Source organism: Clinocottus analis, unplaced genomic scaffold (genome assembly GCF_023055335.1).
Source record: "Clinocottus analis isolate CAN_PGR_092001 unplaced genomic scaffold, fCliAna1.0.p SCAF_8, whole genome shotgun sequence".
NCBI lineage: Eukaryota > Metazoa > Chordata > Actinopteri > Perciformes > Cottidae > Clinocottus > Clinocottus analis.
In genome coordinates, this window is record NW_027176240.1 from 14948882 (window position 1) to 14974868 (window position 25987).

The following is a 25987-nucleotide window of genomic DNA, read 5'->3' on the forward strand; positions in this document are numbered from 1 at the left end:
TCGGCTGCCGCATGGTCCCTCTGTAAACTTTCTTCAACGCCAGGTGGGGAAACTGTCGGATACCGAGGAAGAGCAGGCGCTCGCAGAGTTTGAGGGACATACGAGAAAGAGGTCGTCTATGACTCGGGAACCTGCGCTCCGCTGACACAAAGTGCTGTTTTCTCCCTCTCGTGCATGTTTAAACCAGAGGAGAGCTCTGGTGCCGTGTGTCGGCCAGACGACCAGTAACCAAACGAGTGGCAACAGCAGTCCGGAGGCATGATTCTGAGACGGGGCTCAGTCGTCGCTGCCTTTCTGCTCTGCTTTCTGGCGAAGGTATGTGGACTACTTTAGGAGAAGGAGCGGGGCTCAGTGGGGCTGCGTGGATGCACTTTGATTGCATGCGTGTTCGCCTCGTATGTGCACGGCTATGCTAACGTTACATGTAACCATGCGCGTGCAAAAGTGCGTTAGCCTGCTGCCAAGTGCAAAGAATGTGCGGCAGAGGTTTAGTGTGCCAGCTAGTTTTTGTTGTTGTTGTTGTTGTTATAAATAACGAGGTCAAAGTTTCCCATCGCATTCTCCCGTCTGTCCTCAACAGGTGTCAGAGGGATCCGGACAATTTGAATTGCAAATCGTCTCGATGCACAATGTGAACGGAGAGCTGCTGAACGGCCTGTGTTGTGATGGCGCACGGAGCACGGCGGATAGAAAGTGCACACGGGACGAGTGCGATACGTTTTTCAAAGTTTGCCTGAAGGAATACCAGTCGAGGGTTTCTGCTGCGGGGCCCTGCAGCTTCGGAATGGGATCTACGCCCGTCCTCGGAGGGAATACATTTTCTTTCAAGAGCTCGGTCAGGAATGACAAATCCAGGATAGTTTTGGCCTTCAGTTTTGCCTGGCCGGTGAGTTTGAGACCTGTTTTTCAAAAAAAAAAAAAAAAAAAAAGTTAGCCGACGCGCTTCTCTGTCTCGTCTTCTTCTGTGCGAGGAGAAAAAATGTTTGTTTGCAGGGCAGTTATGTGCAATTACTGTCCGTCAGTCATTCCCACTCCACGAAAAGTGGATCTTTTGGTGGTTAGCTCTCTGTGAATGATCCTTCTGAGAAAGGACCCCCTCTGTCCACTCATTATATGCGCCAATTAACCAGGTGCAGGTATTTTTCTCCACCCGGCCTGTCCATCTTATCTAAATAGTATTTAGGGTGTTAAAGCGTTGAATCAATATGTTTTCAGTGTGCAGTGGGTAAATTGTGACCTCCAGTTGAATGTATACTACTAGACGTATATCATTAAGAATAACAAAACCATAATTCAAGAGATTGAAATCTGTTGGACACTACTTTTGACAATGCTCCTGGTAAATAATTTCTCTCCTGGTCGTGCTTGGTTCAACAAATAAAAAGGTGGGTGAGCTGCATTCTCCCAGATTTCCTCCTCTTCTGCCTCCATGGCAGCTGCTCATGTAGCACACTTCAGTAACTCCCAGAGTGAAAATAATAATAATACAAAACCCAACTTTCTGGTTTCCTTACGTGTCAGCTCTTCTTCGTAGAGTAAATAAATGGGCCTGGCAGGCCTGTGGGAGAGTGGTAGCTCTGTGAGATATGATTTGCCATGCTGGAGAACATTTTGATGTAGTGGGAATAAAAATGACTGCGCACAGACTGACTGGCCCCAAACTTCTCCACTGATGGAAGGGTGGGGGGGATGCACAGTCCACTGGTATGTGTGTGTGTGTGTCCAATTACATCAAGGCCTATTTTTACCTCGATCTTGATGGAGGTTCTTTTTTGTAATTTCAGGCCGGGATGGCCTCAAACGTACAGAACAAGTGAAAGAACTGGGTGATCGTGTGTGATTGTACATTAGTATGTGCGTTACCTGTGGGGTCGATCATTTGGATTGTGTGTTTTTATTTTTTCCCCCTGTGATCTGATAACCAGTCCAAACAATGTTCTTAGCAGGGTAGCATGCAATTTGATATGGTCAGTATTTTTTATTTGCTCTCCACTTAGAAGCTGGCGCCTCACACCTTTTTTTTTCTTTTTTTTTTTAAAGACAAAAGTTTCTGTTTCTGTTCACGCCATGGCGACACTAACTTGGCATTAACGCTCTCAGACAGATTAGTTTTTTTTTTTTCAACTTTCTGCCCACTTGCTGACATTTGAAAATGAAACCTGGTGCCGTTTTAGGACTCAGTGTGCTCTATCTTTTCTGACATATTGACAAAATGTGTACTAAATAGGCTGACCTACATGAAGAGGATGTTCCGGTCCTCCGGCAAGACATTCATAGGAAATGCCAAAATCAGGGGAGAATTTGTGGAAAATGACAATGTGCTTAATTAAGGCGCTTCACTTTCAGATTAACAAAGTTAACGCAAAAGCTAATGTAGAAAACCAGAGTTTTAAGCTATGACACAGACCGGAGCCTCTCGTCAGATTCTCTCATCCTTCACTTCAAGTGCTTTACTTCAGTGCACATTAACAATTGTCAGGTTAGGTATGATATCACTCTTTGTCCTTTTCATCAGTTGATTGGCTGTTGTGGACAGATGGCGGTGTGGTGCGTTTGGGTTGTTGGGTATTCTGAGTTCATGAAGGTTTTTTTTTTTTTTTTTTTACCCCCCCTTCATCCTCTTGTGAGCTGTATGAAGTTGGCCTCTTGTCCAGGCCAAGGGCTTTGTTTAAGTCACGCTCGGTTGGACCCCAGGCATTTCATCGCTTTAACCTTGCCACCCACAGTAACTGCTGCACTTAATGAGGCTCCACACATGTGCTCCGATCAGGTAGGGCAACAGCCAGGCCTCCATCCATCCAAATGCCGTGGACAGAACATCTTTACATTAGCACATCGTTGATTTAGAGCCCTGTATGGAGTCACCAATGTCTGCTTCGTGCTTTTATTCCACAGAGAAGTGAGGGCCCTAGCACTGTATCAAGCGGGGACAATGGTGTGCCCTCAGTGACTACAGTGAGGATTACGGAGCATAATGGAGGCAGTGCAGCTGTAACGCCAGAGCAGGGCAAGCAACAGGAAGCAGTTGTCGTAGACTCAGCAGTGGTGAAGTTGGCTCTCAGGCAAACTGTGACCTTGCCTCTCTGGCTACCTCAGCATATTTGCCCAAATGTTGCAGCTATACAAGGAAAGAGAAGACCTTTCTTTATTTGATTGGGGGAATCTTTCAAAGGTCAGATTGCACTTTGATAAGCGCTCTTCTTTCTTGAGTAATCTCTTGTCCTGCACCTCAAGCTTTCGTTGATCTGACACCTCTAAATCAGATTTAATATTCCCACGTTTTTAATAGCGCAATCGTCGTCCTTCTCAAACTGAAATCAACCCGGCGTGCTCTCTCAGACCTGAGTCACATATATACGCATCGCTGTGAGCAAGTCGTTGGCAAGTCTGAGCGGTCTGAGAACCGGGATCAGGTGAGTCGCAGAGAAAACTAAGCTCAGCCTTGAGGCTAAGTGCTGCCGGCAGCTGTGGGGTAATCGCATGTTTGTTTTATGTAGCATGCTCTGATGTGGTAGTCAAGTGCAAATGACTCAAGTGAACATGGGAAAAGAAATGTATGCTTTCTTTTTTTGCCTTCCCTTCCTCACCCCACATGTGTACTTGCTGTGTTGTGTCAGCGTGAAGTTACATGATCTTGAAGCTAGACGTTTTTCTGCTTACAACAGTTGTTGTACGCTGTATGGAAGTTGTGACATGCATAGACAATTTCATTTGGGATCACTCGTGTCCTCCCGTGCTTTCGTTTCCCTCAAATGGTTAATGGTGACCCTTGCAAAAGACACATGTCTTTGCTGCCCGTTTCATTCAACGCTTGATGTGACTTCGGGTTTTTATGTTTTGTGATCCTGCCATGTCTGTAGTTTTTGTTGGCTAATGGTCAGACTCTTTCCCCGGGATGAGTTTCTATTGTGTCCCCAAGCTGATGTACCCCTACAAGTTATTTAATAGGCTGTTGATTGTCTTTTTCAGCTCTTGTTGTGATAAATATTTTGCCAAGCAATGCATTCCTTCCCTTCCTCCCAGTGCATCAGTGGAGGCAGTGGCTTTGATGGTGATTATGAGAGTTGTCTTTTTATGACTAAGCCTGGGTTTTATGGCAAACAGGGGTGTGCTACATAGCGGTCCCAATCATTGGTTAGATCTCGGTTTGATACCATTGAAGTGATTGACTCAGGAAAACTGATACAGAAGGTCAACATCCCCTTTGACTGAACTGTTTACATTTCCTGTGTGCTGAGTGAGTGTAGACCCAGACCGGTCTAATCCGTCGGGCATTTCTCGCGTCCTTTGGCGTTTGCCTGTTATTTCGCCTCACTTTGTTAATATGCCTTGTAATGGTACATCAGATGGCTCTCTTTTTTTCAGCTGACGGCAGGATGAATGGCCTGTAACTGTGAGTGTGTGTTGGGGAGAAAAAAAAATCCCCAACTGACAGGATTCAGTAGTGTTTTTTTGCAAGTCGTTGTGATTGGAACTGGATTGATCTTTATCGCGTATGTTACTTGTCTGTCGGACGGTGTCTGCTTGGCCATGAAAGATAAGAAGACATATGGCCACACTTAGTGTGTGTGTGTGTGTGTGTGTGTGCGTGCGCGCGTGTGTGCACTCTGTAGTTCAAAGAGAAGTTGTGAGTCAGCTGGGAGCCTGGGAAAAGTGAACCTGGCAGTGGCAGACTGTTCCAAGCTGATAACCGCTAAAGAGTTATGGCGTGTTAGTAAATGAGGAGACGGGCAGTACCTCACTTTCTGGAAGCAGCTATTTGGTCTGGAGCTAAACATCCCAATGATGCCGAAGCTACTTTTTATATCCAGCCACAATGACATTAAAGTTGGAAAATACAAAGCATCACTAGATGTAAGCTAAAGCTACTATTTTTATATGTTTTGTATTGTAGTGTGTGGGCCTTAATCATGTTTATGTGGTACGAATACATGATCAGTCTGGGGTGATGATGATAATGATAACGCAACAGCCTCCCTGTTGAGGCAAGTTCAAATCATGGGAGATCTAGGTGTGTCATGTTGTTGCTGACCTGCTTTTCTAAATAAATACGCCAGTAATGCGTTTAACATTATGCCTTTTTATAGACATCAATCAACCACACAGTGAGAATGTTTTTCCCCGTCAGCCGTTGACATGGTGGGAAGTTTGTTGCTTAGCAGACGAGCAGTTTCTCTGAATGTGACTGTAAACAATTTCTATTCCGCTTCCCCTCATCCTCAATTTCGTCACTGCATATATTTTCATGTCACAATGACTAATATCACAAGTGTGCGTGTGTTCAGAGATGTTGCATCGGAGTTCCTGTTTTTTTAGGATGAGCTCACTACCACGCCCGCTGTGCTGTGTCATATATGTGGGATTTGTTTTAGGCGGCTCTCTCAAATAGATTCCCCCCTCCCCTTCCCAAAAAAAAATGTTTCAAAATGCTATGAAGACATGAAAGTGGGTGAGGCATTAAAGTGCGGTTGCACTTGCTGGAAAAATTACTCCCTGAATGGGAAATTAACACTCAAGTGTGTGTGATGCATGAGGTAGCTTGTCCTTGGTGTTAATAGACCTATCTGTAGGTTGGGTTGTATCAGTAGTGAGTAGGAGTCACAGCACCACTGACTCATTAGAGCTCCGTGTCAGGTGATGATGTATTGTGGACTGCATTGCTGATGGCCACTGTATCGCAAATAAAAGCGGCTCTGATTGCAGTGAAAAACTGGCACGGGATGACACGAATGTCTCCTGGAAAGTTGAACGTCTGACAAAAAGGTACGGCCATGAGAAACAGGCCAGGAGTGAGTCATACCTCCTCCTCTTTCACTGGGAATTGAACAAGGGTTTCCTTTGGAGCAAGGTTTGTTTACCATGAAGTCATCATAGCAGAGAGGGCCACAGTGGCAATGCAGAATTTCTAAAATGCCTCCACGCCGCGCTGCTCGCGGCAAGCTTGTGTGCGACTATCGCAAGTAGGTGCTTTCTAGTCGACGCTTGAGCCCTGCGAGTAAATTCCATTTCCTCAGCCGCATACTTTCTCTCCGGCTCTGTCATGCGCGCCTGCAGACCCATTGTCCGCTCTCTTATGGCTGTGGCACAGGGCAGCGCGGACGTGTAAGCTGATATCGGTGTGAGCGCTACCGACCCTGAATCGGACAAAGCGTTTTTGGGAGTGCTGAAATCAAGACAGGCCCTCCAGAGTGGAGCGCTCATTCAGTCTCTCTCTGCCTTTCTGCTTCAAGAGCTGTTTTTTTTTTTTTTTTGTCTCATTTTTCTTTATGTCTTGACTTTGCCTATAAGGCATTCTTAAGCCCTTTGTTTTGATTAGTTACTACTCATAGCACATGGCATCAGGGTTTTTAAAATTAGCATAACAAAGAAAATCCCGTATGCATTGGAAAGTAGAATAGGCCATGTGCCTTCTCATCCACTGGTTTCTCTCAGCACCGCGTATAAAAAAAAATGGTGGCATTGCCTGTTGTAGCAGCCTTTCATATGTGCTATTTTTTGTTTGTTTTTACTTCTTTCAGTCATTAGTCCAGCGCAGCGCTGCATTATCTGGCTTGTTTTTGGTGCGTCAGTCACCCTCCTGCTGGGTGGGTGTCCAGCTGGACTAGACCACTGCCACTAATCGTTGAGATGCAGAGACCTCTGCACCACCGCAAGCTTATCCTCTCTTAATCAGATCAACAGGTCCATTGTTACAAGTTAAAAGCTTCTGTCCTTGGGCCCGCTGCTTCTTAATGAGAGCGAGACAAAAATTCATTGGCCGGTGAAGATGTGGGAAACCCGAATGTTGGGAGTTTATTGTTCCTTTTTGCCTTGAAGTAATACATTATATGTTTATAAAGGAACAATCTGCTTATCCCTTTCGTATCTTTTAAAACCAGAGCTAGCTGACTTTTAGGCCTGAAAGTGACTTTATGTACTATCAAAGTGTCAGAAATGCACAATGTGATTCATGTTAACTGGGAATCTGGTTCCATTTAGTAGAGGTCGTTACCAGTTATGTGGTTTTCTGCGCAACACGTTTTATGAAATATTTATCACATTGTCATCGAATTGTAATTTTTACGGTTTATGAAATATTTATCACATTATCATAGAATTGTAATTTTTTACGGTTTTGTTTTATGATACAGTTATTGCTTGATGATCCTGCTCTTGGCTAACACTGCATCCCTTCTTGTCTTCCTCAGAGGTCTTACACTTTGATAGTGGAAGCCTTGGACTCAAACAACGAAACCAGTGGTGAGTAATTTGTCCTTGTCCAGCATCTCCATCTTGCCTTCCTCTCTCTATTCTGTCTGTGTCCCCCCCTTCTCTCTCACTCTCTCACCCTCCCTCAAGGCAACGTCTGGGAGGAGTCGTGTTGAAGGTCAGAAAAGGAAGTTTATTCTTCCTGAACCCCCTGCCCTCTTCCACATGGTCCACTGGGTGTGCGTGTGTGTTGGTGTTCAGACAGTGTGTTGACAGGTGCCTGTAAGGCGGGAGAGCAGGACGGGGAAGCGAGGGGGAAGGAGAAGAAGCGGGGACAGGGCAGACGAAGGAGGGGGGGAGTGCAGACAGGTTGAAGGAAGAGTGGAGTGGTCGAGGAGGGGAGGAGTACCATGCTGCTCCCCTATGAAAATGTTTTCATTTAGCTGATGGCAGGTGCTGCCAGCCGGGGTCGGGGTCTGTCTCACTGTCACTGAAGCGTGAAACCTAGAGTTCATCCGGCCGCCCGTCCTTGCACTGCACCTCACCTGCAGTCATAATGCTGTGGGTGGAGACGGGGTGGGGGGGCCTCAGAGCTGGGCCGTCCCGCAGGTTACATTTACCTCTGGCACAGGTGGGCTGCGACTAAGCTCGGAGCAGAAGGCCTTTTTTTTCTCTTTTTTTTTAAAAAATGTACTGCTCGGAGACAGTGGGTGTTCCTCCCATGAACGTGGGAAGAACGTGTTGTTAACATGCGGGTTGCTGGGTTTGGTTTCTCCAGTCAACTATGCGGAGATATTCCTGCTGGTTGGCAGTCAGATTGGCGATGGTGTGGTGAGTCCAGCTGAGGGAGGGCCCTATCCCATGCTTGTTTATGCAGGTCCGTTTGAGGTCAACAGGGTTTCTGTCTTTTCTGCTGTATTTGCCGCTCCCCAGAGAGCTATTAGGGCATTGGTGTGAAAAGCCCCCTGAATGTACACAGTCAATGCTGGTTAAGCCCCTCTGAGCTCCACCAGGCTAGCTCTCTGCTCTCGGATAGCTTCACAGTTGTGACCATCCTGACTGCTGTTTGGATGCCAATGGCTTCCCAATCACAATTTAAAAGCTTGATTTTTATTTGTTTTTTTTATAGATTTGTACTGTAAATCTATCTCTCTATTCAATCTCCAATCTCCAATGTTTGAAAATTGTGATTTTTCTCAATATGAAGTGAATTTGATGCTTGAGCATGACCTCGCTCAGCATTATGAAATGGCTTTGATTCATATTAAGCTCCGAGCCAGGCAGCAGGTAGTAAGGATGTGCTACTCCTGACACGGCACGTCAGCAGTTGGTAGAGAAATGCCACACAGCTGAGCTCTGGATTCCAGACCACTGCGAAATGTTGCCGGGCACTGTGATTTCAGTACGTCCGTCCCCCTTACGCACAGCACAGCACAGTAAATAAATGACAGCAGGTCGTCCCCTCCGCTTCATTGCATTGCATCATACTGCACAGGGGAGCGATCCACCCGGCGGTCAGCCACCTCTGCTCATGTGAGGGCAGTAAATAACTGTTTTGACATATTTTTCATTCTCTCCCAGGTGGAAGATGAAGATGTCAAGTAGTGAGTGCTTCATGTGGATGAGTGAATGAGTGGTGCTAATGCACAGGGCTTGTATATCTGTATGTCTGTGTGTCTGTGTGCGGTGTCGTGTCTGGAGGCTGAACTGAGCATGTTTGCTCTGTGTGTGAAGCTCATTACAGCCCTCGACTCCCAGGTCAGTCCTTGCCCGTTTGACAAAGCCGTGACCTCTTCATGTTTGACATGAAACTAAGTTTCTGGGTCTAGGTCTGTGTGTTTTAGTCTCCTATAGTGTTGCACAATCACAACTGAGGCTGAGTCTTTGTTTCTCTTCTGAAGTATAGATGGGAACTTGTAAGTGCTTAAAAAACTGCTGACTCAAGATCTTTTTGACTGCTGAATGTTTAAAATAGGAGGAAAAAAAGTGCTGATGGCACACTGGCAGGCTTCCTAGCTGTGACTGTGGCATCGGTGTGCTCCCACTGTAATTGATCGCGGCTGCGGTTCTGTCCTATTCTGCCCTGAGCAGTTGCAGAAAGCAGCGTCTGAGAACAGTAACATCCTCGAGCTGTAAACCTGAGAATTAGAAACCAGCGAACCAGCGAGAGTTGGAGAGTGAGCGTGAGAAAAAAAGCAGTTAAGCGTGCTCATTACAGGCAGCTTTTTTCCTTTTTTTTCTTCTTTTTCTGCATTTCCTCCTTGCACTTTTCTTCCTCTCTAGTTGCTTTAATTACATATAATCTGCTCTCTAAGAGGTCTTCTGCAATTTGTGTCCAAATTTCTGGGGCATTTTTGGGTTCCCGCTATGTAATCACGGAGAACATCGCAACTCCAAAATATGTAGTGTACAACGCTCCACTACTCTCTCCCGGGCTAAAACATCCAATGAACCATGGCACGCATTTTGTGACGTTGATCGTGTCAATAATGTGCGTTTCAGGTGCAGATGGGAGGTTGATAGAGAAAGCCTCTCATTCCGGCATGATCAACCCCAGCCCACATTGGCAGAAGCTGACTCACAACGGCCCCGTGGCCCAGTTCGAGTACCAGATCCGGGTCAGCTGTGATGAGCACTATTACGGCTTTGGCTGCAACAAGTTTTGTCGGCCCAGGGATGAGTTCTTCGGGCATTACACATGTGACTTCAATGGAAACAAGACCTGTCTGGAAGGCTGGTCTGGACCTGACTGCAACACCGGTAAGACCTGCGTGACATCACTTAAAAATGGAAATGTTGATTAAGGCAGCGTCTCGAGACTTCTTACTAGTGTTTGCCACCATGAATGAGTCTTCTAAAACTAGCAGACAGACTGTAATCAGTGATTCATGCCGATACACTGTCTGGTGCGCAATTTGAATTGAATAGAAGGCTTTGTTTCTGAATTCCTCACAGCATTTTTCTCCATCTTTTCCATTCAGATAAAGCTTATCATTGCTTGCATGACCAGGAATAAAACTTGCGTTTCCAGCGAATTAGCAGTTGTCTTTTGCATATTAAATGCTTACACGGCATGTGGTTGTTTGTCGACGGCAGTCTTCGTTCTCGCAGGCTAAAATTTCATAGAGGGTAGTAATTAGATAATTTTTATTGCTATGATTAAAATGTGCTGAGAAAGTTTGACTCAAGTTACCGGGCACTGATAATTATTCTTCCTTCTCCAGCTATATGTCGACAAGGCTGCAGCACTGAACACGGATCATGTAAGGAGCCAGGTGGATGCACGTAAGTGGCCGTATGATTTATTAGTCTGTTGTCGATGCTACTAAACTCTTCCAATGTAAAATGTCAAACATGGTTTGCTCAAGTGCTTTTACTTAGCATGGCGTGTGGTGCCAGAGGCCTGTGGTGGGGATCATTTCGATAGCAGGGATCGCTTCCAACCACCACTTTTGTCATAGCGTGGCTCTTTCCCTGTATTTGCTCGGTTTTCTGGCCAAGAGACGATATCAGACATCAGGACCAGGGTTTTAGGAAAGATGCCGGCTGAGCTGCTTGTAAATCTCTTGTGGGGCTTTGGACCGGAGCTGCCAGTCTGAGAAAAGGGAGCGGCGCCACTGCCAGGGCTCCATGTTGGAAATGTGTTTCCCCTCTAATGAGGCAAGCGTTATCAGCCTAATCACATGTAACGTTCGGATGAACCTTAAAGTGTATTGTTTGTGTAGCTAATGGCTTCCTAACGCTGTTAATGCACACAGCCAGAGGAAAAGCCAGGCACAGATGGATATCAGAGCTGGGGCATTGTGTTCAGTAACCGTTGTATCTCCTCCTCCATCCTGGAGGAGGCCCTGCACTGCCCCGCTCTTCCCACAGCTCAGGCATTTGTTGCTTTCTCAGTTGTCTGATTTGGCCATGAATCAAGTGCAGTGACGATCAGGTTTGCTCCTTTTTCTGCCGCGGTGGTTGTTTTCCCAAGCTCTGGACTTCAGGTTTCTTGTAAGTGCTTGCGTGGCCACTGGCAGAAACGGAGCTTGAATTGCTTTAGTCTCTGCACAGGTGTGGCCATATTTAAAGCTCTGGGTTTAACTCTGCTTATGTGCACTCTGCCAACAAACTCTCGAAGCAAGCGCTACTGCTGTCGGAGTGAGCGAGCAGGTTCCCATCGTTGGGAAACAACAGCCGTGCGTAGCAACGATGGCTTCAGGCATGGGCAGCCTCCTCGTCACTAACTTGATGTCGACAGTGACGCCGCTAATGACGCTGCCACAGACTTTTCTTTCAGTCTGCAATCTTTTGTAAGACCCGCAGCTTTCATTGTTTTTTAATGTAGCAATAACTGCACCCGTGGCCCAAGATTAGTAAGGGAAAAATAGTTTTAAAGCACTCGCTGCAGAGCCACAACACAGCGACTCTGAAAAGAGGTCTGTTTCCATGTCCAGGGTTAACATTTTTATGCGTTGTGTCACATTCTCCAGTAATTTGGCTGTATAATAACTGTACAATGATTCAGGATCCGGCTGGGGGAATCCTGCTCCGCTTCTCATGGAGAGGATTAGCACACTTTTAAGAATAGCCCCCTTTTAATCACAGGCTGAGGTTTACTTAACCGCCGCGTTTATTTTTACAGTCCGTCCGTTTCTCGGGGCTAATCAGCCCCAAAGAGGGACACCGTTTCCTGTTGTGGGCTCCACAGAGGCCACTGTATCGCCACCTTGCCACTCTTTAAAGAGAGGACTTTATCAGTTGGGCTGGATTGCCCGTCCTAATTATGGAGCTCAGGGAGAACAAGGTCCACGTTATCAGTGTAATTGTGGCCCTGGACATCTCAGCGGTCAACCAGCTGACGCTCCCCTCCTCGGGGGCCCTCGGGGCAGAAGCCTGACTCCTGACTCATGGGAACCAGGATGAGCAGCAGTGTAACACTCCTCCATGAGAGGGACTGCCAAACCACAGGCACAGTGTTGTTAAAGGAGCGCCTGGCTGCTCTCGATCCCATTGGCGCAGTAATTTAGTGTTTTTTTTTTTCTTCTTTCCCCCTGTTTGGTAGAATGCTAAATACTTCCATGTACTTTTCCTGTCCCTGCCTATTGTTTTAAAAGCTGTTGCATAAACAGCCCACTACTTATCGATTTGAATTGTGTCTTCTGCAGCTGACGAGCATGGCTCTCTGTGTGTCTTGCAGGTGTCTGTATGGCTGGCAGGGCCAGTACTGCGACAAGTGCATCCCTCACCCTGGCTGTGTACATGGCACCTGTGTGGAGCCCTGGCAGTGCCTGTGCGACACCAACTGGGGCGGCCATCTTTGCGATAAAGGTTCATTCTTATCTCTTATTTCAGTTGCAGCCATTGCAGGAGCGACCCGTGTTGTGACCAAAACAAACTAAACGCTGTGCCAAACTGCTCCTTTTCAGATCTGAACTACTGTGGAACTCACCAGCCGTGTTTAAACGCAGGCACATGCATCAACACCGGACCCGACAAGTACCAGTGTACCTGCGCTGAGGGCTACTCCGGAGCCAACTGTGAGAGAGGTGAGTGTCTGTGATATTCTGCAAGCGACATTTGTACTGTCTTTTTTTTTTTCTTCTCTCCCCGTTATTGCAAGCCAATTTTAAAGGCACCCCACTGGTTTTAAAGGTACAGCATGTCAGCTTGTGAAAATAGTGTCACGTCTTCTGTGGCCGGCTTCCTGAGGTCTTTTAAAATATCTTTTAATTTAAATGTCTATAGGGGTCGAAAAAAAAGATGCAATCAAGTTGCATTATGAGAAATGAGGTTAAATAAAAGGGACTAAAAATCTGATTATCCTGAGCTCTGCGGCTCGAACATTCTTTGAGCTGAACTTAATCGCCTGACCGCCCCTTTAACGCTCCATTTTGTTTGCCGAAGTAAGTCATATTGTCCTGGCTAAATGTCATTTTTAACAATTCTTTTGCCACACAAAATAAAGGCCCCAAGATTGCCAGAACGTCCCCCTCTTTATTTGTTTATTTATCTAGAACCTAACACCAACATACAAGACGTAATCTCATGGGGTCTCAAACTCATGCTTGGAGTTATAATAAGTGGGTAAGTTGTGGGCTTCCTGAGCTTCCAGACAAAAGGTCAGAGGTGCCTTGAGTTTGTAATCAGAGGAGGTGGTAACTCTGCAATAATCTTGTTTCCACTCCAGCGTGAGTGGCCCCCAAGTCAGGTAATCCACCGGTTTGATCTTCAGGGGCTGGTCATCCCTACGCTCCTCATGCACTCCAGACAGACGGGTGTGGTGCTAAGGTTCAGCTGCTGCAAACACTTACCATGGAGATGATGGTTTTTTCCTCATTAAATCTGAGCCTTGCGGGGTGCTGACAGCTTAACTGCAGAGATGTCAGGAAACCGTGCCCTTCCTAACAGGAGGTCTTCAGACCAGGGGATACGTCAAGCTATTGCAACACAGAGGCCCCAGAGTGCAGCGCTGCATCCTCACCCCACGGCACACTGATCGCCTCCAACCACCTAGTTATTCCTAGAGTGAATCATTCACTTTTGATTCATTTGAGACCCACTCGTCCAGAAAGGAGAAACTCGCGAGCAGAGATCGCCCCCTCCCCCCCATCACGGCCCATCCCGCTCTCGCTCCCGCTAGTCTCATCTTGTGCCGCCTCTCAGAAGAAGAATGGCGGGGAGGCAGGGAAGTCACGGTGCGTTGGTCAAGTCAACTTAGCGTAAAAGATGATTTCCTGGTGGTGCGGTCTGCCAGGCGGGTAATGAGTGAGATGGGGGGGGGGGGATTTCGAGCGGGCTTCTGGGGCAAACGGAGGAGAAGAGTAGGTGACGGGTGAGGGAAGCCAAACTCTGGGTTTGATCCGCTGACAGAGATCCGGGCAGACGGGTGTGGCTTTCCCGGAATGGGAATCAGAAGCTGAAATGCATTTTTGCATCTGATTTGTTTTTCTTGTGAATAAGGCAAATGCAGAACACATGACGTGACAGTGAAACATTCTCATGGCAGCGGAAAGATCGGAAACGCATCAATCGCAAAATTAGATTGTCAGCCAAAAAAGGATAAAATCACAAATTAAGTGTTGCAAATTGACTTTCCAGGAGTGTTTTTTTTTTTCTTCCTTTTCATACAGAGACTCACTGTGTGACCTGTTTTCTAAAATATTGTTTCTCTTTCTAGCCGAACATGCCTGTCTTTCCAATCCGTGCTCCAACGGGGGGAGCTGTTCAGAAACCAGTCAAGGCTACGAATGTCAGTGTGCGCTGGGCTGGAGCGGCCCCTCCTGCACCATCAGTAAGACCACACTCCACCTGCACACATTGAGTGACCCCCCCCACCAATGAAGAAGAACATGTTGCATAACCAGAATTGACTTCTTCTGCTTAGATGTTGACGACTGCTCGCCGAACCCCTGCAACCACGGAGGAACCTGCCAGGATCTGGTGAATGGTTTCAAATGTCACTGTCCTTCCCAGTGGACGGGGAAGACATGTCTGATAGGTGAGCCAGTCGGGCCTCTTTTCCTCTCTCCGCCATGTGACACCTGTCAACTGCACATACAAATGGGACGAACCCCCTTCTCTCTCCCTCTCTAGATGCCAACGAATGCGAAAGCAAGCCTTGCATCAATGCCAACTCGTGCCGCAACCTGATTGGTGGATACTTCTGCGAGTGCGTCCCCGGTTGGACGGGCCAGAACTGTGACATAAGTGAGTTGAAGGCTGTCGGCTGCAGCTGCGGAGCAGGACACCTGCTCTTTTTTTAAAAATATTTCTGTTCATTTGGTACAGGCTGGATTACAAGCTGTAATGTGAACGCGTAAAGCAAACAGTTGGACAAGTGCACCAGTTTCCTGCTGTGTAAATAAATCTGCCATATCATTATTAGACCTTTTTGTGTGGCTATGGTGACAAACCTAGGACTAGTTTCACTTGGCAGCAGACAGGATTGCTCAATACTCTGTGTTGCACTGATATCGGTAGCCACCATTATCCAACTCTCTCTCTCTGACAATGTTTTTAAAGGCCTCTATCATGGGAAACATAAAGCACAGGCTTGTTTTTAAAGGCTATTCAGTCATGCTGTTCAGAATTAATCCTCCTATTTGCTTTCCCGTGCAGATATAAACGACTGCAAGGACCAGTGCCAGAATGGGGGAACTTGCAAGGTACGTGTCGGGTCAAAAACCTATCTCGCTTTATCGGGCTCGGCTGCTCTGTTTGCCAGCTTGTTTGTTTGTTTTATTGTTTCGTCTTGTCGAAGCCCTGAAAAAATTGACAGTGGTTGTATAAATAGCTGCTGTAAACTGTTCTCTGCAAAACAACAGTGGAATTTCTCTCTGAAATCAAATCTGAGGAGAGTGGGTTCAGAGGGGTTTCTAAGGGAGGGACACACAAGTTCCTTGACCACACTAGATTGAATTACCATAAACATTATTGTGTTGAGCCCGTGCCAGGAAAATGTGTTGAAATAATTGCGGCGCCGTGATGGTGTCCCTCCAAATATGGCGCGGCCCCGCCTCCTTCATTTTTTGTTCTCTGGTTTGACAGTTATTGTTTGGACTCCACCCTGTCGAAGCAGTCCATCAAATCTGCGACAGCGTGCTTAGGTTAACCCCAGTTGCCTTCTCTCTCAGGACTTGGTGAACGGCTATCGGTGCACGTGCCCCCCTGGCTTCGCCGGGGAGCACTGCGAGAGGGACATCGACGAGTGTGCGAGTGCGCCTTGCTTGAACGACGGCCGCTGTCAGGACGAGGTGAACGGCTTCCAGTGCCTGTGCCTGGCTGGCTTTTCGGGAAATCTCTGCCAGGTGAGACGCTCGCCGCCACCACGACCACCGCCTCCCTTGCTGCGAGCATTGCTGTATCTTTGGGTTTGTTGTAAAGTTTTCCTGCCCCACCCTCTTAAATGGCTGTTGTTCCACAGTCCTCCTTTCTTTTTGAAAGGGAGTGCTTTGTTGAAGCTACTCTTGGCTGCAGCGGGATACATTCCTCAGTGCTGGAGCCCAGCCTCAGAGGATGGCTCCTAGGTCTCTGCCTCGTTCCCCTCCCCCCCCCCCCCTTTCCTCCGAGTGCTGTGCGTGTGTTGTTTCCTGGCACAGCCTGTAGGGAGGATGCTGCGGGTTTTGCTCTGCTCAGTGTTGCAGAAATCATGTCGGCTATCAGGTTCACAACTCTCTCTTCGATACACTTCTGCCCTAGCTGGATATCGATTACTGCTCGCCCAACCCGTGTCAGAATGGAGCGCCCTGCTTCAACCTGGCCACGGACTACTTCTGCGCTTGCCCGGAGGACTACGAAGGCAAAAACTGCTCCCACCTCAAAGACCACTGTCGCATCACCACGTGCAAAGGTACGTCGGCCGCCTGCAACAACCACACATTTTTCTCTCTCTCGTCCAGAACGCTTTTGTAAGGTGATCTGCGTAGCGTGCTGTAGTGAAATGCTGAATAAGGCCAGGGCTTCACCATTCGCCCGAACACTTTGCCCACATTTTTCCCATGAGGGCGATACCTATATTTTAGTTTAGTGAGCTGAATTTTCTTGGCCAAGGTGAGCAGGTTTTTCTTCGAGTGTAGCTCCCTTGATGAATGCCCTTCCCCTCAATCTCCTCAGCAAAGCTTTTCCAATGATTCTCCCCTCCTCTGAGTTCTCTGAAAATCTGGCAAAAGGCTGATAGCACTGTGTGTGTTCTCTGTAATGACTTGGTGGGCTACTTCTCCTTTTTTTCCCCCTCAACGAATATGCACATATTTTTTTGTGTGTGTAATTAAGTGAGTGGACCAACCACGGAGTCAGATACCAGACGGTGAGATTCTCTTTGCTCTTGGCAAGAATGAAGTGATTACAGGGGAGGAACGTCACCCCGCTCCCCTAACCTGATCAGACAGGGGGAAAGGAAGGGATTTCAGTGCATAGTGAAAAAGATTGCTCTGAATTGCTTATGAAAGCATAACAGCTTAACGTTGCTTCTCATATCATTCATTTTCACTTTTTTTTTCTTTTTTTTCCTCTTATGGGATAGACAACTTTTTTGCCGTTGTCACCCGTAGAGGAAAGCAGACTGTTGCGCTCACTGAATATCGGCGAAAAACACAATCCCATTCCTCCTTTTCACTCATTTTGTTTGTTGGAACAAGGTTTGCCAATTGATGGTTTTCTCTCCGCAGTGATTGACAGCTGCACAGTCGCAGTGGCCTCCAACAGCACGCCGGGAGGAGAGCGCTACATTTCCTCGAATGTGTGCGGACCTCACGGCCGCTGTCGGAGCCAGGCTGGAGGCCAGTTCAGCTGCGAGTGCCAGGAAGGCTTCAGAGGCACCTACTGCCACGAGAGTACGATCAGACCGCGAATATACGCCGACACAGTATCGACTACACAACTGCGAAAACTCTCAATCTCACAATTGGTCTCCTCTCTCACTCAGACATCAACGACTGTGAGAGTAACCCATGCCGCAACGGAGGCACCTGCATCGACAAAGTCAACGTGTACCAGTGCATCTGCGGCGACGGCTGGGAGGGCGGCCACTGCGAGATCAGTGAGTAGGACTGCCCGTCCCGTAACCTCAAACGCATTCACACCTCTGTCATGGGACAGAGTAACGCATGTTTTCACATAAAAAGTGTTTGATATGCCGCCCATAAATCATCCCATGTCTCCACCAGACATTGATGACTGCAGCACCAACCCCTGTCATAATGGAGGAACATGTCGAGACCTGGTGACTGATTTCTTTTGCGAATGCAAAAATGGCTGGAAGGGAAAAACGTGCCACTCCCGTAAGAACACTTCTTGTTTTTTCTCTTTCTTTTTTTTTGTTTTGTTTCCACACCCGTGTAGTCTGTCTGTGCAGGCTCCAGGTATGTCCTTATGGCTGCATATAATTACCCTGTCGTCTATGCAGTGTGTGTGTGTGAGTTTATGCAAATCATGCAAGTCCAGATTTTTTTAATGCTCCCTTCAGGCGAGAGTCAGTGCGATGAAGCCACATGTAACAACGGAGGCACCTGTCACGACGAGGGCGACACGTTCCAGTGCAAGTGCTCCCCAGGGTGGGAGGGGACTACGTGTAATATAGGTGAGTCACAGCAGTTTAGCGTCAATGCTTTAAAATTCACTCGCACACCAACTCACACACACACGCACAAGATTACTTTGTGGGAGAGCTCCGTCGCAGATATTAATCAGACCTGTCAGATCTGCGAGGTGCACAAACAGTTTTTATCCCTTCACTCTGTCAACGCTCCCTCTCCTCCCTTCTCCCATCTTGCCCCCTTCTCCCTCTCCCTTGAGTGCCGACAGATATCCGCTTAAAACGCATGATTGCACTGACACATAGACTTCAAAGTCGTGGAATGCAGATTCCCTCAGAGAAAACGGAAACCTGACCGACAAAAAGCCAAACTACCAGCAGTTTCCTTTGAGATTTAGGAGCACTGATTTGACTGATAATCTTCTTTTGAAATTGGGGGGGAAAACTGACACAAATACACTGTTGTCGTCTTTTCTCCCCCTCTCAGCCAAAAACTCAAGTTGTCTTCCAAACCCGTGTGAAAATGGAGGTACCTGTGTGGTGACCGGGGAGTCATTTACCTGCGTCTGCAAGGAAGGCTGGGAGGGCCCCACATGCACCCAGAGTAAGTCCTCTTTGAATTGTGAATGGGATAAAGGGTGGACAGTTGTTGCACCTAAATTATGACAAACCTCCTGCTACGTAGTGCAGAGGTGAAGGCCTGCATCTAATTATGTCAGACTCTCCCATCCCATCTGTACCTTTTTTTTTTGTGGTTTATCTTATTCCCCTCTCCTGGCTGCTGCTGGCCATTATAGGAGAAAAGGGGAGGGGAGAGAAAGGGAAGTGGAGACAGATGTGTCTCCCCCTCCTCATCCAACATACATCTGTCTCTGCCCTCTCGCTGTTGCATTCCTGTCCAAACAGTGACATGTCTGCTTGTTCTACAGCCCTCCTCCATTTCTCTGGGATCCCTGCCCTTGTATGCATACGCTCCAAAACATAAATTCCCCCAGCTTTTTTTTCTAAGGGAGGGAGAAACAACCATGATGGGAATCTGGGTGTGGAGGTGTTGTCGGCGGTGGTTACTGCTGGAACTCAGTTTTGATCGCAAGAGTCGACTCGGCTGTTTGCTCCGTGTTGTTAAAGAGGAAGAACAATCGGGCGGCCCGTAGTCCAGGCCCGACCGGCCCAACACGCCTTTGCACACACAAGCTCAGACGTGCTCTTTCGCACATTGAGAAAAAAACAACAACACACTCACTAATTTTTCTTTCTCTTCCCTGCCTTTCTCTATTTACTTTTTCTCTCTCTCAGATACCAACGACTGTAGTCCCCACCCATGGTAAGTACAAGCCAAATATTTCCTGGAGATTTTTCACAAATGTAAACAGGGTGCTTCCCTGAGTTGCAGAGACTCACCTGCAGGCTTCTTCTTTTGCCGCATCAATGCTGAGAACCAGGCGTGCACCCTTTCCTGTCATTCCTGGGTTGCAGTCAGCTTAATTCTCCTTTTGTGAATCCATTATTATTTAACCACATACCAGTGGAGCTCCCTCCCAAACGCATGCACACGTGTCATAGCCTTAAACAAATTGTTAATAACAATAGTCAACTGGTGAGAACTTTCCAGCCCAAATGAAGTGGATTTAAAAAGGAGATGGAGAGGGGGTGGGGGATAAACCAAACCTGCTGGTATCCTAATGTACAAACTGACGTCCCACTTTTGATTTTTTCCGCTGCAGCTACAACAGCGGAACCTGCGTGGACGGGGATAACTGGTACCGCTGCGAGTGCGCTCCAGGATTCGCAGGTCCAGACTGTCGGATCAGTAAGTATTCACCGTGCCTTCCACTTCTTCCCGGTTCCCGGTTTGAGCCGTAAGCAAGCGCAGGCCCGGGCCGCGGGACCATCGCAGTTGGAAGGTCTAGCCAGCCAATTATCTGTGCATTGGGCTGCGGGCCAGGCCGAGCCATTTTGGTGTCACTCCACCGGGCCCTGCTGCTGTCCCCGGGGGAAACCGGCTTAGCAGGCCAACAGCTAATCAGCAATGCTCTCTGACACTGATTACACAGATTGTTTTCCCTCTTAAAGGCTTTCAGATGGCCACATTCTTTCCCATTGCAAACCCTTTGTTCTGCTAAGTCCAGCCTTTAGCTCCTGCATACCTGCTAATGATATAATAAAGCTGCATGGGGCAAAAAACAAGCTGTCCAGTACTGATTTAAAGCATGTTTGCTTGTTTTTTTTATTAACTGCCGTGTATGTGTATGTACTGTTCTAATGACATATGACCTCCAGTGAGTTTAGCCTCAGAATTCACTGGACTGCCGACTGCCGAACAAAATATGTGTGTCGTCTGGCTGTACTCTCGATTCCAAAAAGGGACCGTATCTCACCTCTTGCTCTCCTCCTCCGTGACAGATATTAATGAGTGCCAATCCTCTCCATGTGCATTTGGTTCATCCTGCGTGGACGAGATCAATGGATATCGCTGCCTGTGTCCATCAGACCGGACTGGACCCCACTGTCAAGAAGGTAAAGTCTTTACTAGACAATGAGGGACAAATCTGCATTACAAGCACGCCGTCTTCTCTATCTATATATATTATTACTAATAAAATTGTTTCATTCAACGCAGTGACACGGAAACCTTGCTCTGTCAATGGACACGTTACCCCTGATGGATTCAAATGGGATGAAGACTGCAACACTTGCCACTGCTTGAATGGGAAAGTTGTGTGCACAAAGGTTTGTCTAAACACACACCGTCTACTCAATGAAGTAAGAAAAGTTACAGCCGTAAAAGCGCGATGTCACGGTTCACTACTGGGAGGATTGCTGTGGAGAGCCGTGACATAAATGTTCAAATTCAAATGGCTCAGACTGGATGATCTCGGGTAGGGCCATGTCGGGTCACAACAACACTGTCACAGGGAGGAGTTGGCTTGGGAGTGTCAAATTCTATCGAGAGACGATGCAGTTTGTTTTGAAGAGAAACACAAAGGCACTGTGGTAAATGCGTGTCAGGTGACGGCTCAGAATCACCATGTCAATGCAAATCATCGTGTCGCGCTTGGTTGACGATTGGGTGATAAACCAGAGGCCTGAAGTATTGCTATCATTATCATGGCTGTCTGCTCTGCAAATGAACAATGACACGGCTCCCTTCAGGAAGAACACGCATCGCCGGGTGAAAATGATCCCGGGCTGTAAGGCACTGGCTGCCATGTCAAACGTAGCCCCATACGGGAAGCCGATGATAGATGGGTTTTACTGGGCTGTGGCTGACGGGTGATCGTGTGTTTTTATATGGGTGACAATAGAGAGATTTGCTATTATCCCTGAGTGGGAAAACTGGTGCTATGATTACGGATTACATCTGTTTACAGTCTGGTTCTGGGCTGGGTTTTGAATCTCTGCTGTTGAAAGTATTGAAGCAACTGACCTGCTTCAGTTCTTTCAATTCAAATAGAAATATTACGACTAAAAGTCTGACTTTATTACATTACATTACATGTCATTTAGCTGACGCTTTTATCCAAAGCGACTTACAATATTGAACGCTGTTTTCCCTGTCGTGTTTTTCCTCTCCAGATGTGGTGTGGCCCTTCGTCGTGCCACCTGGGTGCCAAAGGTCGGGGTGGGTGTCCTTCAGGCCAGAGCTGCATCCCCATCAGAGAGAGCCACTGCTTTGTGAAGCCCTGCCTCGGTCTCGGAGAGTGCTGGCGTTCCAACCCTCCCCCGCGTCCCACCAAATGCCACCCCAGCTCCAGTTACCAGGACAACAGCTGCGCCAACATCACCTTCACCTTCAACAAGGAGACCATGCCTCAAGTGAGTTACCTAGGCACCAGGGAGGGAGAGATTGAATTAAAGGGTTTTGGGGTCGTTTTTCACGCCGCTGCCCCACCACCACTCTTAAATGAATGGGAGCAGCAAACTGTGAAAGATCAGGTTTTCAGAGGAGCTCGTTCATTCCTCCCGGGCAAAAGGATTTCTAGTCTTAAGAAACGCTGAACAATTGAGTCATGTATTTAAATGTCTTCCAGGAGGTAAAATGTGGGGATTTTTATTCTTTTGCCTGTTTTTTGTTGTCTGCGTCCAAGTTTTTTGTTCATTTTGACTCCGGCGTTCACAACGTCCTGCCAATCCCCTCTTAACCCGACCGCACTGCAAGATTAATGTCAGGATCATATGGATTTGAGCTAAACAGGACCACTGGCGACTCTGTCACCACATAGGATCATCACTCGCCAGTTGCTTAACAAGCATGACAGCAGATTGTGACAAGCATATGAGCCTGTGGTCTTTAATCTAAATGAGGTGGATCCCAACCACGTTGACCCGCCTGCCAAAAGGCAGGCCTCACTCTTCCTTTTTTCTTCTTGATTGCCGCCTGTTTTTCCGTGTGCGTGAACATTTGCATCGTTTCTTCTTTTGTATTCCAGAGCTTGACCGTGGAGGATGTGTGTAAGCAGCTGAGGCGCTTGTACGTAGTGAAGAATTTCTCCTCTGAGCATTCTGTGTCCATAACCTGTGACCCCTCATTCTCAGCCAGCAACGAAATCCACGTCTGCATCGTAAGTACCTCCTCCCACTCCCAGTCTGCCATATGTTTGTCCGCCTCTGTTCATGCGTACTAAAAAAAAATCCCTGTTGATTTATAGCCTGAGCATGCACTCTTAGCAGCATTAAGACATACTCTAATGGGATATGCGATGGATTTAGGCTTGGTTGTTTTGTGTCGTCAGTAGACTGCAAGTAAACATGAATAATGGATGGAGATGGAGAAGTTGAACCTAAACCAACAGATTTCAAAACTCCCTTTCTTCTTGGCACTTCTAGTCTACGGAGGATCATTGTTTGGACCGGAGCCCCATTAAAGAGATCACAGACCGGATAATCGACCTGGTTAGCAAGCGCAACGGGAACAACACCATCATCGCCGCCATCGTGGAAGTGCGCGTGCCAAGCTCAAACAGAACTGGTATGAACTGCTTTCAAGCTGTGATTGTTGTCTGTGAAGTTTCCCAGACAGACGCAGTGGGTGGGAAAGAGGATTCTGCTATTTTTTTTTTTTCTCTGAAGATCAGATTAGTTAGAGCCATGCCCTGAATATGACAGCAATGTGGAGCACCGAAGACAGACTTGCGTGTGTGAAAAATATAACTCCGGCATCATTCGGGGCCGCTCAGGTCTGCCATCTCATGACGGTTGTAATGAAGCTTTAAAAAGCGTGGAAAAAGCAGAGCTGCTTGGCTACCTGGCTTTAGATTGGCTCGTACTGCGACTGGCGGGACTTCTAGTAAGACTCCTGCATGTGTCCGCCATTCATCACACACTGTGACAGCAGGCTGCCGCCACAGCCAAGTAGAAGCAGCCTCCTCCCTTGTTCAGAACTCAGAGGTCAGGTTGCACTGGAAAAAGCATGCAAATAATTTAGCAAGCTTGACATACTGATATAATGGTACTTTTTATGAGTATTGTTTGGCTGGGAATAAATTGTTTTCTTTTTTTTTTAATCTATTTGTTGTGTCTCATATCTGTGTTTGTTCTTCCGTCAGACTACCTAGTGCCGCTCCTCAGCTCCGTCTTCATTGTCATCTGGGTCCTCGTGCTGGTCTCCATCTTCCTGTGGTGCATGCGCCGGCGGCGGAAACAGAGCAACCACAACGGGCCGTCGGCCACCAGCTCCGAAGACAACACGACCAACAACGTGCGGGAGCAGCTCAACCAGATCAAAAACCCTATAGAGAAGCACGTGGGCCTCGTGGTGGCCATCAAAGACTACGAGAACAAGAACTCCATCATTGCCAAAATAAGGACAAATCATCCGGAGGGGGATGAGGACGACAAGGAGAGGCACTTACAGAAGAGCCGCTTCGCCAAACAGCCAGCATACACACTGGTGGAGAGGGACGAGAAGACGCCCGTCTCCAATCCTAACTCTACATCCAAACACCCTAATTGGACTAATAAACAGGACAACAGAGACTTGGAGACAGCCAACAGCATCAACAGGATGGACTACATTGTATAGCAGACAGCTGCGTTGCTGTGCAACCAAGCCTCATGCCTTCACACCCCGGTGGTGGGTGAAACAGGGGAGCTTTGGCATGTGTAGTTAGCAAACTGTCGTGTCAGTCGTGACCCCACAGTATTTTCAAATGTTCCCCGTGTTAATTTAAGTTTTGACAAGCTGGCTTACACTGGCAGTGACGGTTGCTTTGGTTGGCTGGAAACACAAGGCATTGGTATACATTTCACTGTAGAACTAGTTGCAAAAGTGTCCTTCTCTGCATTTCATTTCTCTTTTTTTATTAGTTGTTTTATTTAGTGGACACATGGAAAGGGCTCCTGGTGTAATTGTTGTACAATGACTAAAACTACCCGACGTGTTCAACGCTAGAGCTAATTATTATTAGTATGTGTTTGAATTCTTTCTAGTTCTGTTTGGAGAAAGTGCCTTTTCAGCTTTTAGACTTCAGCAACTGTCAAATGAGAAAAACAGATCAACTTTATTATTTATTTTTATTTTGGGGGGGAGGGGGTGGGGAGGGCAGGGTTCAATGTCAGCAGTTGCTGCCAATATGAAGAATTTATGTTGATTTAGAACATGTAGATATGTAAATTTTTGTATTAATCATTGTGTATATTTGATTTATTAACTTAATAATCAAGAGCCTTAAGATATCATTCCTTTTTATTTATATGTTCTGTCTAGTTTGAAGGTTTTGATAGCTGTGGAAGCCTACCAGTTCTTTCAATGACTTAATTTTTCAACACATTCTATAAAAGCCAAATTTCTAAGATTTTTTTTTTTTAAAGACAAAGGATTGGCCCGTTTGGCCTGAAACCCTCTTTTTAGTTTTTCCACACATTTGACATTTCATTAATTGTTGCCAGGACCTTGACTGAAGGCAAGTGAGGTTAGGACAACAAAAGATTGCGGCTGCTTCATGGAACGGACTTGGTGGCAGACATATTGCTTGCCACTAATGGATAAATACTTAAGGGAACAAAAAAAAAAACTTCAGCGGCTTCAGTTTAACCCATTGGTACATTTCAAAGGCTGTCAAAACCCATCAGCTTGCAAGTCAAGTCGCAACAATATGACACGCCAGAAATTCCCATCTGCTTTAGTCAGCGTAAAATCACCAGCTCGACGGGGAGTACTTGAACCGCGCGATGGCAACATTGTAGAATCCGATCAAATACACGGCTTTGCCCCGCGACACTTTGTTTCCCAGCAAATTAGTTTCCTTTCTAAAAAACAATGAGGCTCTTAAAGACAAACATGTTTTATCTCATTTCCCTTTGAGATCATGGCAACATTTCTGTTCTATTTTTGACTGTGCTATGAACTTGAGAATTATGTGTTGATCTGGCAATATATTTTTGAAAGTCATATTTATTAAATATTTTGTATGAAAAGAGAATTAAAGTTGTCTTTTGTTCTGGAGAGCGAGTGACGAGTCTGTCTGTGACGCATCACGCCAAACATGTCCAAGGTTTCTCAAGCCGCTGGCGTGAGAGCTGCTGCAGAGATCCATCGCAGAGCCGAGCGAAATCTCACCAAATGTGTTTACAGCCAAGTACATTGTAGCAAGCCATCCTCTTATTAAGACAATCAGGGAGACAAAAATACTCATGCTCCTCGAACAATGTTGCCATTGTTTTTAAGTAGCTCGCTTAACGAAAACCTTTGAGCAGGCCGGAGAAGCCAAGTTTAACAGATTTTTAAGATGCACTTCTCTGCATAATCTGATTAAATCCAAAGTGAGCCATTATCAAGACCTC

General features: G+C 46.9%; 1 protein-coding gene across 3 annotated transcripts; it reads left to right on the plus strand.

The window, feature by feature from the left end:
• On the plus strand, positions 1–24722 carry LOC137779758 (protein jagged-1b-like). 3 transcript variants are annotated; one of them, XM_068567940.1, is made up of 26 exons: positions 1–315; positions 581–886; positions 7188–7239; positions 9691–9948; positions 10413–10473; positions 12371–12501; positions 12600–12719; positions 14351–14464; positions 14558–14671; positions 14767–14880; positions 15292–15338; positions 15807–15980; positions 16372–16522; positions 17340–17504; positions 17597–17710; positions 17838–17951; positions 18137–18250; positions 18693–18809; positions 19502–19529; positions 19930–20015; positions 20609–20722; positions 20826–20935; positions 21782–22021; positions 22636–22767; positions 23033–23174; positions 23752–24722. In XM_068567940.1, exons 1-26 carry the CDS (start codon positions 259–261, stop codon positions 24225–24227), a joined length of 3651 nt encoding a protein of 1216 aa, XP_068424041.1. In that variant the 5' UTR covers positions 1–258; the 3' UTR covers positions 24228–24722. The 3 variants fall into 3 exon arrangements, with proteins under 3 accessions (XP_068424041.1, XP_068424045.1, XP_068424044.1); XM_068567944.1 differs by lacking the exon at positions 581–886; XM_068567943.1 differs by lacking the exons at positions 1–315; positions 581–886 and adding an exon at positions 3066–3172.
• Positions 24723–25987: the final 1265 nt, after the last annotated feature.